This window comes from Ceratotherium simum, chromosome 14 (genome assembly GCF_057802395.1).
Source record: "Ceratotherium simum simum isolate JZ-2026a chromosome 14, ASM5780239v1, whole genome shotgun sequence".
NCBI lineage: Eukaryota > Metazoa > Chordata > Mammalia > Perissodactyla > Rhinocerotidae > Ceratotherium > Ceratotherium simum.
In genome coordinates this window covers 8,283,708-8,297,459 of record NC_141913.1, presented here as the reverse complement: position 1 = coordinate 8,297,459, position 13,752 = coordinate 8,283,708, and the positions used below count along the sequence as shown (strand labels likewise).

Here is a 13,752-nt window from a genome sequence, read left to right as displayed (position 1 = left end):
CATATACAAAAATTAACTCAAATGCTAAGTGAAAGAAGCCAGTCACAAAAGATGACATGTTGTATGATTCCATTTATATGAAATATCCAGAATAGGCAAATCTATAGAGACAACATAGAATTGTGGTTGCCTGGGGCTGCAGGGAACGGAGAGTGACTGCTAATAGCCATGGGGTTTCTTTACGGGGTGATAAAAATGTTCTAAAATTGCGTTAATGGCTGCACAACTTAGTGACTATACTAAAAATCATTGAATGCATACTTTAAATGAGCAAATTATATGATATGTGAATTATATCTCAATAAAACTGTTATCAAAAAAAGACAGAGCCCCTAGCAAAACCACATCCTATGGACATCATCTACCTCAAAACTAAAGGAAAGAGGATAATGATTATCCTTGAAGGTAGGAAGGGGGCATGAGGAATACTTCTGGAGTGTTGGTAATATTTTGTTTCCTGATGTGGGTTCTGGTTCCATGGTGTGTTCAGTTTGCAATATTCCTGTAGTTGTACACTTATTACTTTGTATTTTTTTGTCTGTATGTTTTGCTTAAATAAAAAACACACAGCACAAAGAGATAAAGATATGGAAAATATGAAAAAGTGGTTAAGAGTCACAGAGGATAGAATGAGAAGGTCTAACATATATTTAATATAAGTTCCATAGAAAGAGAATGTGAGAGAGGCATTTTTTCCCAGAACTAACGTAAAGCATGAATCCTCAGATATAGGAGGGACAATGACTCCCGATCAACCTGAATGAAAAGAAATCCACTCAGACATATTTACATATTCAAATTCATATTTTTTATTGTATTAAAACATATAATTTACCATCTTAACCATTTTAAAGTGTACAGTACACTAGTGTTAACTCTATGCACATTGTTGTTCAACAGATCTCTAGAACTTTGCATCTTGCTAAACTGTAACTCTATGCCCAATGAACAACTTCTGTTTTCCTGCTCCCAGCAGCCCTTGGCAACCACTCTTGTACTAAGAGTTTGACTACTTTAGATACCTCATAAAAGTGGGATCAAACACATATTTTTTATTAAAAATTATTCTTTTATGTACCCTTTACAGTCAGAGCATTATATCTATTTTTACATTTCTTCCTGTAATTAATGATTCTCTCCTGTTGATGACTTCTTTCTTGGGGTCTGTAATTAACTACCTTTCCTGTAATTGACCTCCAGTGGTACTGCGTGGGAGCTCCCCCTTCTGGCCTCCTGACTCCATTTTAAATGAGGTTTCCCTTTATTAATTTTCGCATCACTCATTAGCTGTATGACCTCAAGCTGGTTATTTTGCCTCTTTGTGCCTCAGTTTCATTATCGGTAAAATTTAGATAGTGATAGAATTTACCTCTGAGTTATTTTGAGGACTAAAGAGTTAATACAGTACTTTGAAAAGTGCACGGATATAGTAAGTGAAATATAATGCTTAGCTATTTTTATCCGGTCACTTTATGAGACTCTCTCTACAAAATACCAAACCAAAACTTTCATTATGCAGTCTTATTTTTGTTCAGTGTTACATAACACATTTTACAAATTTTCGCATTCCACACCCCGCCTCCTAACGACGACTGCAATAACAATAAAATCCGACCGTGTTCTTCAGTCTCCCTCTCCTGTCTAATCCTGCTATTTTGTCTCCCACACCATCCAGTGGAGAATTAACCCGGGAAATAATGAATGAACAGAGAGCCTCGCTTGCTTGTTTATTTTTAGTCCACGCAGTCTAATTCAGCTTAACTAGACCCAGCTGCCGTCTAGGGCGGCCAGGGAGGAAGGAAGGGGAAGGCGGTGCGGGGACAGGGCAGAGCCCGGCGGGAGGAAACCACACAGCCCCTACCCTGCCCAGCAACAGCGAGAGCGACCACATACCCCCGGCCAGGGGATGCGGCCGGAAGTGCGGCCCGCCGGGGGCGGGGAAAGGTGGCAACGCGGAGCCGGGGGCGGGGGCGGGCGGCCAATCGGAAGCGACGGTCCCAGCGGAGAGGGCGGAAGAGAAGCGGTCTAGTTCCGGACGCGGCTGCCGCCGCCGCCATCTGTCACCTCCGCCCCGCCACCAGCAGCCCGTCGCCCTGCCCCGCCGCCTGTCTCCTTCGCGGAGGCTGCTTCCCGGTCCTGCCACCTCTCTGCTCTGTTCCCGTCCCTGGCTTCTCCCCGACATGGATCTGGTCAGAGTGGCATCGCCTGAGCCCGGGCCGGCAGCGGTGAGTGGCTTTCGGGGCTGACGCACCTGCCTTGGTCACCTGGGCTGGCCCTCTCGGAAGGCCCGGAGAGGGTGGCAGGCGCCGAGGCGGCTCCGCAGGCGACTCGGGAAGTTCTGGGCTTGACCCCGGCGACTTGGGAAAGGGGGGACAGGCGGCGGGGTTGCGGGGTGGGGGTGGGAGAAGCCGGGGGCCGCCTGGGCTGTCAGAGGCCACGTTGGGCGGTTTGGGGTGTCTGTCTCGTTCTGCTCGTTGCTTTCTGAACCTCGTAGCATGTATTTGGGCAGGACTGGTTTAGAGACGCTGGCGTTTGAGGGGAAGCAAGCATGATTTTGTTTCTCACGGTCCGAGTCAGCTCGGGTCTACATAGAAGGCCCCGAAGAAAGGTTGTGTAGGCAGCTCTTTCACTAATTTGACAGATGTGGTTCTCCTACTTTGGTAATTTCTTGTATTTGAAATATTCAAAGATAAGTCTGGGCACACCCTCCCTCCCCCCAGCTGATACTCAAGTCTACACTCATAACTGTAAACTGGTTATGAATTCTCATCTCCCTGGGCTGTAACATTGAAGCTTTTTCCTATAATGACCAACTATAATGTTTATTTCACATTTGGTTTCAGATTTTCAGGCCGTTCCTTATCACGATACTTGCATTAGAGGGATGAAAAGACTCTGCCACTTGATTGCGAGTTTGCTTGAAAGCACGAGTGCTTCAATTGGGATTTTGTGTTCCTCAAATTAGGGTTGTGAGGGCTTGAAAGCACGAGAGCTTCAATTGGGATTTTGTGTTCCTCAAATTAGGGTTGTGAGGGACCCAACTTTTTTAGCTTCATAATTGTTCTTTTTTTTGAGATATAATTGATATATAACGTTATATTAGTTTCAAGTACAACATAATGATTTGGTATCTGTATATACTGTGATAGGCTCACCACAGTAAATCTAGTTAACAGTCATCACTATAAAAGGTTACAATTTTTTTTTCTTGTGATGAGAACTTTTCTTAAAAGTTCTACTCTCTTAGGCACTTTCAAATATATACAGTACAGTATTATTAACTATAGTCACCATGCTGTACGTTACATCCCAGGACTTATTTATTTTATAACAGGGAGTTTGTACCTTTTGACCACCTTCACCCATTTCGCCTACTTCTTTATATGCTAACAGAACATTTGTTCCGTTTAAAGGATCACTTGTTAATCTTATTGGATCTTCAGACTAGTCTTAACAGGCAAAGGGGGAAATAATTAGCTATTAAGTAAAAAATTTTATAAAAGTTCTCATTAGGGAGAATCTAATATATTCCATTGGCAAATGTAGTTACATCTACATGTTATTTTCTGTATTTTTTTCTATTAAAGCCTTATTTACAAGGCCAATATCAGTAGACATAAAAGGACAAAATCAGTAGACAGGTAAGGATAAATATATACTCTGCATGTTAAATTCCTCCAGTTAAGCATCCATAAAAGCTTGTAAAAATGTCAAATGAGACAAACTTTGCTCAGAATACAACCTAACCTAAGAAGAAATTTCACTTACAAAACTAATTCAGTAATAAAGTATTTGATATCAGTCATTTTCATTTAAGTGTACATCATCAGAACTGTAAAATTTCTCATCATTCAACAAAAAAATCATCCTAGGGTTTATTGATGTTTTATTGGTAAGATAGCATTTTGACAGGCAAAACAGAAAGAGGCTGCAAGTATCCCTTAATCCTCTCCTTCTCTAACTTCTTGAAAGACTGAAATGATTAGAGCAGCCTACATGGAGAAGGTAGAGATTTGAGGAAGAGAATGAAAAATGGAAAGAATGTTAAAGGCTAGTGATTCTCAAAACTTTTCACTCAGGACCTCTTTACACTCTTAAAAATCATTGAGAACCCCAAAGAACTTTTGTTTATGTTGGTTATATTGATATCTGTCATATCATAAATGAAAACTGAGAAACTAAAAAATGTTTATTAAGTCATTTAAAAGTCATATGTAATATAAATAACCTTTTTTTTTTTTTTTTGGCGAGGAAGATTGGCCCTGAGCTAACATCTATGCCAGTCTTCCTCTCCTTTGCATATGGGACGCCACCATGGCATGGCTTGATGAGCGGTGCGTTGGTCTGCGCCTGGGATCCAAACCCATGAACCCCCCGGGCCGCTGAAGCGGAGCATGCGAACTTAACCACTAAGCCACCGGGGCAGCTCCATAAATAACATTTTTATATTAAAAAAAAAAAAAAACTTTCCCAAACAAAAAAGATTAGTGAAGAGAGTAGTATTGTTTTACATTTTTGCAAATCTCTTTAATGCATGTCTTAATAGAAGACAGCTGAATTCTCATATCTCCTTTTTTCTTGCAATCTGTTGTTCAGATTTTCAATCTGAAAATCCATCTTCACAGATACATAGATTATAGCAGGTATAATGGAAGATGGGTAATAAAAGCCCGGTAGACATACTGAGAACAAACTGACTTAATCTCTAAAAATGTACATTTATGTCCTAAACCTTAGAAAATTTTGGAAAACAGAAGAATACCCAAGCACACACTCTAGTAGCCGTCAGAGTGCTATCATTATATCTGATACAGATTCTGGAAAACCCACTCCACGCTCTAGAGAGAATGAGACTGGAGAAGACAAAGAATGTCTTAGTACTGTGGTGAAAATAATTTTGACCTCACAGACACCCTGGAAAGGACTTGGGGTCCCCTCCCCCAGGGTCCTGGGGTGGCAGTTATAAGGTGCCAAACTGCTATTATTGACAAAGAATTTTAGGGTATATGCCAAGATGGGAGGATTGACAAACCATAGGCAAAAGGGAGGAAGTGTGTAGCTCTGTTGGAGAGAGCTGTCACAGATGGATTAGTGGTACTCCTCAGAACTGTCAAGATCATCAGAAAGAAGGAAATTCTGAGAAGCTCACAGCCAAGAGGAGCCTAAGGAGACGTGATGACTAAATGTTATGTGGTATCCTGGATGGGATCCTGGAATAGGAAAGCTAAGGAAATATGAATAAAGTATGGACTTTAGTTAATAATAATGTATTGGTTCGTTAATTGTGACAAATGTACAGTACTAATACAGGGAAAACTGGGGATGGGGTATTTGGGAACTCTCTGTACTATCTGCGATTTTTCTGTAAATCTAAAACTACTCTAAAATTAAAAGTTAAAAAAAAAAAATAGATTAGTGTTGTGTAGACCCAGACCTTGTTTTTCACAGACCCTTCTCTTGAGACATAAAATTAGCCACTTAAATATTCTGCCTAGATTATATCTTCTAGCTGCATGGGTAGAAAAGGGACCTTCCTGTGGGTTATGGTTCTCTCTCTCTTTTTTTTTTTTTTTTTTTTGTGAGGGAGATCAGCCCTGAGCTAACATCCGTGCTAATCCTTCTCTTTTTTTTTTTTTTTTTTTTTTGCTGAGGAAGACCAGCTCTGAGCTAACATCTATTGCCAATCCTCCTCCTTTTTTTCCCCAAAGCCCCCCAGTAGATAGTTGTACGTCATAGTTGTACATCCTTCTAGTTGCTGTATGTGGGACACAGACTCAGCATTGCCGGAGAAGCAGTGCGTCGGTGCACGCCCAGGATCCGAACCCTGGCCGCCAGTAGCGGAGCACTCACATTTAACTGCTAAGCCACTGGGCCGGCCCTATGGTTCTCTTGACTTACTTCAAGTTGAGGACTGAATTTTTATTATGTGCCACTTTCGTGTTTGCTGTTTTATTTTACTTAATTATTTCCCCAGAGTTGTCTGCAGTAAAACCTTTATAAAAATAAAAGTGGGATGGGTAGCTAGGGATGCATCTTTAGGAGCTGGAAGGAAAGGGGGACGATTTCCTTCTGATCTGCAGCCAGCCAGGGGTGGGAGAATGTGCTAGTAGTGAAAAACACCAAGGAGCAGAGGTTAGTGGTGGCAGTTTCCCAGAGGAGAGGAAAACAGGGTGGGTTTCAGGGGTCTTAAGCTAACAGGAAAGAAAGAATCACAGAATTGTTTATGGGCTTGACAGACGTCATTTAAAGCAGAATAACTAACTGTGGAAAGGATTGTGTGGTGTTTCCCATCAGATCTTGATGCAATGGGGAGTTTATGTTAACGAAGGGAATAGTGGGAGATGACGTTACGTAGCTAGGATAGAGCAAGATTACGGAGGGCTTTTTTTCTCTATTTCCTTAGATTTACTATTATTTTAACATTTAACAGAGTTTCTCTATTCACAGAGTGTTTGATTTACTGAGGAGTTGCGAGATGATGACAGAAGATTCCCCTACACATACCCTGTGGAGACCCCAATAAATTTTCTAAGCCCCCCTTGGGGTAGTGAGCCACTCGCATCCATGGAGGACTGCCCCCTGCCCGGCAGCTGTCCCTCAGAGCCCAGAACATTTTATGGAGGGCTTCTGGCTACTGGTTTGACGAGTCTGGATTTGATTTCAACGTATGGGAGTTGGCAAACTTTTGGAAGTCTTTGCCTGTTTACCTTCGCTCAGGGAAGCTGCCTCAGTGTGAGGTGGCCCAGCTGAGCTGGTCAGCAGTGGTCCAGGGCAGTACAGCTCTGGAGTTGAAGGCTCCAAGGAGCAAGATCAGCAGGAATGGGCAGTTAGGGTGTCTCAGTGCTCTCTGCAGTCTCTACATGGTTCCCTTTCTGATTCAGTCTGTCTTGAGAGTAGGTAAATCTCTGCCTCAAAATAACACAGTTAGAGGGGCCAGTCCCAAGGCCTGGTGGTTAAGTTCAGCGTGCTCAGCTTCTGCAGCCCAGGTTCACAGGTTCAGATCCCACGCACAGACCTACACCCTGCTCATCAGCCATGCTGTGGCAGCGACTCACATACAAAATAGAGGAAGATTGGCACAGATGTTAGCTCAGGGCTAATCTTCCTCAGCCAAAAAAAAAAAAAAAACAACACAGTTACTGCCTGTCATTTTTGCCTCTTCCAAGGAATTGTCAGGTAATACTTTAACACCTTAGTAGAATTAATTGACTGCTGGCAAAGGACTAGAAGCATCAGAAGTGGGTGAGCAAAGGGGCCAACTTCAAGATGAAGAAAAGGACTCCAGAATAGTAGGGGTGTAGAAAGGCAGCAGACCTCTACAGCCTAGGGACAGCCTGGCAGTTCCATGATATATCTCCAGTGTTTCCTTTTGGCACATATTATTCAGTAAACACTTGAGTGCCTCTTTGTGTCTGAAGCTCTATGCTGGGCTCTGAGAATGAGAAGATTCCACCTTTTAAGGGGCTCATGCGGTATTGTGGCTGATGCCTCAACGCAAATATTGTCAACAGTCCTGCACTGACTGTGTTTGCGGAGTGGTATGGGAGCACAAAGGAAAGGGTCTGATTTTGTCTAATGAAATTGAGACAGCCTTATAGAGGAGGTGACAGTAAAGTTGGGGAAATACAGAAGGGAGAAACACCATTGAGAGAGAAGAGCGTATGTGAAGAAAGCTGGGGGGGGTGAAAGTATGTCATATTTGGCATATAATTGGTGTTACTGGAGCAAAGGGTAGATGAGGGTTGAGACTGGAAAGATAAATTAGGTCACATTGTGAAGGGCATTCCTTGCTGAGGAATTTGGATTTTATACTGCAGACAGCACAGCAGTTTGCTTCATACGTTCCAGAACAAGGTGATTAGGGAAGCCGTGTAGCAAAATGCTGAGTGCAGCCTCTTGAGTCCTACTGCTTTGGTTCAAATCTCAGCACTTCCACCTACAGTGTTATCTTGAGTTAAAAAACTCTTCTGGGGGCCAGCCCCATGGCGTAGCAGTTAAGTGCGCGCGCTCCACTGCTGGCGTCCCGGGTTTGGATCCCGGGCGCGCACTGTCTCACCGCTTATCGGGCCATGCTGTGGCGGCGTCCCATATAAAGTGGAGGAAGATGGGCACACATGTTAGCCCAGGGCCAGTCTTCCTCAGCAAAAAGAGGAGGATTGGCATGGATGTTAGCTCAGCGCTGATCTTCCTCACCAAAAAAAAAACACAAAAAAACCTTTCTGTGTCTCAATTTCTAAATCTATAAAATAGGGATGATATTACAACTACTCAGTTGTCGTGTGACTTAAATAAATGTAAGTGACTCAAATATAGTGACTATTCCAGTGTTGTCTGTTACTCTACTCTTAGTTGTAAAATGTGATTGACAGTTCTGAGTTAAAGAATACAGCCTTTGCCTTTTGGAACCTGGACTTTGAAGCTGATTAGACCAAGCATTTCTAGGCTAAGAGGCAGCGTTATGTCTCCTACTTAGATGATTCAGAAGGAAGTCAGCAGAGTCATGTGGCCAAAAGATTAGCTGTATTCTCCAGATTACAGACAGCTTCAAGATTCCAGACCTCAAAATCCTTACCAGGAGAGGGTTCAATTGCTGATAAGATCTGAGTGAATGAAAGTCACTTCAGACCTAGGGAAGCCTCCCTGTGCCCTCCAGGTTGGGCCTTATACAAGGCCGGAACAAGTCTTCAATAGGCTAGTATAGGCATGTGCTGGGGGCCGGGTGCATCTCATTCTCAGAGTGAGACCAGATAAAACTTGATTCCGATTCACTTAGGCATAAATATAGTTATCTTTTATCACCCAGATGTGCTCCATCCTAACAGCCGGTACCGAGTAAGTTCCTGAACCTCAATGCTATGAAACCTGAACAAGGTTTGGTTGCCCCATTGTCTCTGGGAGTCATGCCAACAGGCCCTGAGGCCAGCTAGAGCCCCTGTACTGGCTAAACTTGATTAACCAGTTTTGTGGCTAAAACAGATGTCATCATATGCTATGTTCTATATTGGACAGTCAGTAGTAGTTAAAAAATGTGTTTGGACTTTATCTGAAAGGTAGTGGGAAACATTAAAACAATAAAAGAGCTTTAATTAAAGAAACCGAACCAATCGAATCTGCATTTTAGAAAAACCGTTGTGTTGTGGTATGGAGAATGGAAACAAGCAGGACTAGGAGCAGAAAGTTTCGTTAGGAGGCTCTTACAGTTTCTCGGTGCGGGGAGGATGATACTTTGGAGTAGAATCTTGGAAGGGGGATAGAGAGCTGGGCAAGTTCAGGAGATATTTAGACATCTAACTCAATATTAATGGTCTTAATTGCTAGGCTTTCAAATGTAATCATTTGCTACTGCTAAGTAAAGCTTGCCCCCTCAAAAATTAGGAATTGTGAGATAAACCTACAGTTTGTATTTCAAGAGGGCTGAGACAGTGATGTCGTTGAGGAAGGCTGACTGCTGGCCGCCCAAGAAGAGTCTCACAGAATATTACTTTGCTGTAGTGGTACTGTTTCAAGACTATTGCTCAGCTTCTAAAGTTGAGAAATATAGTTATTATTATTTGTCACTGTTATTTTTGTTTTAGCATATCCGAAGATGTCTTGAGAGGGTCTGACACACACTTTTTATATGTAGAAGACTTACTGCTTAAAATAGGATGAGGTATAACTTCTAAGCGGGCTTTGAATTGTGCTGGTTGGTATAGTCTGTTCCTATAAGAGAATCTCCCCCGGAGGCCAAATTATATGGGCATGGAATCGGAAGAAGGAGTGTTACAGGAACTCACTGGCTAGTGGGGTGATGCTGTAATAGCCTGGTGCTTCCCCTCAACTGAAAGGACACATCTACCAAACTGGCTAGAAAGTGCTTTTGGCTGTTTTAGTTTACATTTATCCTTGATTAGATTTGAGCTGGGAATTTTTACTTTTTTTTTTTTTTTTGAGGAAGATTAGCCCTGAGCTAACATCTGTTGCCAGTCCTCCTATTTTTGCTGAGGAAGATTGGCCCTGGGCTAACATCTGTGCCCATCTTCCTCTACTTTATATGTGGGACACCTGCCACAGCATGGCTTGATGAGTGGTGCGTAGGTCCCTGCCCGGGATCCAAACCTGCAAACCCCGGGCCGCCGAACCGGAGCCTGCGAACTTAACCACTATGCCATTGGGCCAGCCCCAATATTTTTACTTTTAAGATGATTTCTGCAAGTAGATAATCATTCATTTTGGGTTGATTTAACCAGTTTAATTCTAAAAAGATATCTTTATTTCTAAGTTTGGAAGGTACTTTAATTTCATTGAATTGAATTGCCCCCTTTTTTTTAAATAGTGTCCATGGGCTATCCCTCAGAATACAATATCTTGTTCTTTGGCTGATGTAATGAGTGAACAGTTGGCTAAAGAATTGCAGTTAGAAGAAGAAGCTGCCACTTTTCCTGAAGTTGCGTAAGTAAAATTCACAAAGAATCTATTTTGTCTAGCAGCTTATTTTAACAAAGTTTTAGTATTTGATTAGTGATTGTCATGACAAATGATTAAGAAATACATTTAGAAAAGCAGTGAGGTAGAAAGAGCACCATACTGGGAGTTCATTGATAATTTGAGTTTTGGTCCTGGTTCTGTGATTACTTTTCACTATTATATTGGGCAAACCACTCTGTTTCTCTGGGTTTTAGTTATTGCAACAGTTGAACCAGATGATCTCTCAATTAACAAATAATGAAGTAGGGTACAGTTTTGATCAAGTGTTTGTAGTTTATCTTTTTGTATATATGTTATCTCCTTTGATCAGAATACAGAACAAATGAATTCTGGGTCACAGTTTGGATTTTATCATAGACCCCTTAGCTTTCTCTTGAAGCTCTCTTAATCCTAGTTGGTGCTCTCCCAGGTGCCTGCCATTGGGCACAGGGCAGCTGGGCAGAAGCTGAATGATTTGGTAAAGTTTTTTCCCATTGTTTCTTCAGTACAATTTTTAACAGTGAAAAAGGCACATCTACTCTCATCATCAGTAGCATCTATTTACACAAGCACATGATATTAGTTTATATTGCCTTATTTTGAATAGTGTTGCTGAAGGACCATTTATTACTGGAGAAAACATTGACACCTCCAGCGACCTAATGCTGGCTCAGATGCTACAGATGGAATTTGACAGAGAATATGATGCACAGCTTAGGCGTGAAGAAAAAAGATTCAATGGAGATAGCAAAGGTACTGTGACCTTACTGTGACAACTCCATTGGGTGGTAGAAAATGCTTGTAACATGCTCCTAAATAAATCTTCAATGATTTTTGCCTTTTAAGTTTCCATTTCCTTTGAAAATTATCGAAAAGTACATCCTTATGAAGACAGTGATAGCTCTGAAGATGAGGTTGACTGGCAGGATACCCGTGATGATCCCTACAGACCAGGTATCGCTGCTTCTGTTTTATGGGAGGGTAGAATGGGAACACAGGAAGACTAAGTTTTCCAGTGAATCCTTGTATTCTGTGTTTATCTTTGAATCTCATTTGGTAATTTACTGTTAGATTCAAATATCTTTTCAGACAATATTGAATGCAGCAATTTAGTCTTTGCTATTTTTACATACTTGGCTTGTCTTAATCACCTTTAGCAAAACCAGTTCCTACTCCCAAAAAGGGTTTTATTGGAAAAGGAAAAGACATCACCACCAAACATGATGAGGTAGTATGTGGAAGAAAGAATACAGCCAGAATGGAAAATGTAAGTTACAGAAACTGTTATCTGTGAGTCGAGAGTTTTATTAGAATAAGTTAAAAACATGGGATTCTAAATACAATATCTTAAATTTCCGAAAATATCCTTGGTCCTTTCTAAAGATGTTTTAGATAACAATATGGCAAAATCATGAAAACTCAGCCAATAATGAGAATATAATGTACCTCAGAATAAAATTCTACATCAAGAAAATTAGTTTGACTTACGTTGATTCTAAAATTAGAAATAGTTCTCATGAAAGTAACATATTTATTTTTCAGCATATTATTTTCCATAAAATAGCAGCCCCACCCAAGAAACAGATAACAGTAGGCGATTGGGGCATAGGAATGGTAGAGAGAAATGCTTCTACTATATACCCTTTTATACTTTTTGAATTTTTTATCTTGTACCTGAACTACTCCTGCAAAATCAGAAATAAAATGTAATTTTAAAAAAATAAGAGGAAAGGGAAAAAAAAGCTTTCTTCCTCTTTCATAAATATTCTGGTTAATATGGAACATTTAGACTTTAGAACACAAATACTTGTTAAGTAAATATATTATTAAATTCTAGTAATAGTCCAGATCTCACTCTAGAACAACCTTGTCCAATAGAACTTTCTTTGATTAAGAGAAATGTTCTGTATCTGTGCTATCTAATACAGTAGCCATGTTTGACAGTTGAGCACTTGAAATTTGGGTGGTGCAACTGAGGAACTGAATTTTTAATCTTATTAATTTAACTTTAAATATCCACATGTGGCAGGAGGCTACCATATTAGACAGTGCAGCTCTAGAACATAATTGTCATGGTGTCAGCATAGCTTGCTGTCCTAACCCACTCCTCAAAAATAATTAATTATGCAATTGTATTTGTTTGGCAAGATTTGGTATAGCCTTCAAAATATGATGTGTCCTTCATCTTCTGGAAAAGCAGGATAAAAAACATGGTGCAAGACCTTAGTTTTGGAATGCGATTGGATGTTTTCTGTCCGTAGACTAAACCCTTTCCTTTGGGTTGCAATTTCTAAATAGCCTTGTTCCCCTTTCTGTTGGGTTGATGAGTGAGTTCATTTTCCTCTAATACTTATGGGTTCTGCTTGTGTAATCTGATCATCTGTTGAGTAGGAAACATTGTTCCAAGTAAAGAGTGCTCTTCTCCTTGTTTTTTGTTTTTACTGCCCCCATTTTAAAGTGTTCAGATGCTATTTCTTTTTCTTCCTTTGGCAGTTTGCACCTGGGTTTCAGGTAGGAGATGGAATAGGAATGGATTTAAAATTATCAAACCACGTTTTCAATGCTTTAAAACAACATGCCTACTCAGAAGAACGTCGAAGTGCCCGCCTCCATGAGAAAAAGGAGCATTCTACTGCAGTAAGTATTCTTACATTTTTTTTCTTTAATGGAAAGATTCATATTAGAAAATGTCATGTTTGGGGAAAAAATAAAACAAAACTTCATGCTTGATATTTTTTTCATGAGATTGGCTTCTCAAATCAAAGATGTAAGTAAAACCCAAATAGCTTTGCTATTTAACTTTTCAAATTTAATGTAATGATTATCAATCACTTAATCAAAACTAACATTTTAGGGTCATAAATTGCAGGTGAATGTTCCAAGATTAAAAAAAAATTATTTCCTGTCACATTATGACATATTTATAATAACTTAATAGTCTAATATTTTACATTAATGAAGATAGTGTCTAATTTCTTGAGAATAAACTAATTTTTAAACCTTTAGAAAAACAAATAGTAAGTACACTAGGAGAGCTATTTAAACTTTGGAGATAAAGTAAGATTTTGACTAAGCTAGATTTTGACTTTTAATGGTTATTTTAGCTATTCACTTTCAGAGACATTAGAGTTACGGTTATAGGAATGAATTGTGCCTTGACAGCATTCTTTTAAGAGCCTGTTATATATACATCTAGGTAAATTAAATAATAAAGGTAAAAAAATATGTATATTTTGAATGTTAGATTTTAGAAATGGCTCAAAATATGTTGTGATTACATCAGTCATTTTCACTTATAGTGCTTTA

General features: G+C 40.2%; 1 protein-coding gene across 1 annotated transcript in view; it reads left to right on the top strand.

Annotated features, from left to right (window-relative positions):
* The first annotated feature begins 2,083 nt into the window (after positions 1–2,083).
* RIOK3 (RIO kinase 3) overlaps positions 2,084–13,752 on the top strand; it is a 32,364-nt gene continuing 20,695 nt past the window's right edge. Inside the window, exons 1-6 of the mRNA XM_014780298.2 lie at positions 2,084–2,225; positions 10,316–10,431; positions 11,054–11,199; positions 11,293–11,400; positions 11,604–11,713; positions 12,940–13,083. Of these exons, the coding sequence (XP_014635784.1) occupies positions 2,181–2,225; positions 10,316–10,431; positions 11,054–11,199; positions 11,293–11,400; positions 11,604–11,713; positions 12,940–13,083 (669 nt within the window). The 5' untranslated portion in view covers positions 2,084–2,180. The remainder of the gene's footprint in view (positions 2,226–10,315; positions 10,432–11,053; positions 11,200–11,292; positions 11,401–11,603; positions 11,714–12,939; positions 13,084–13,752) is intronic.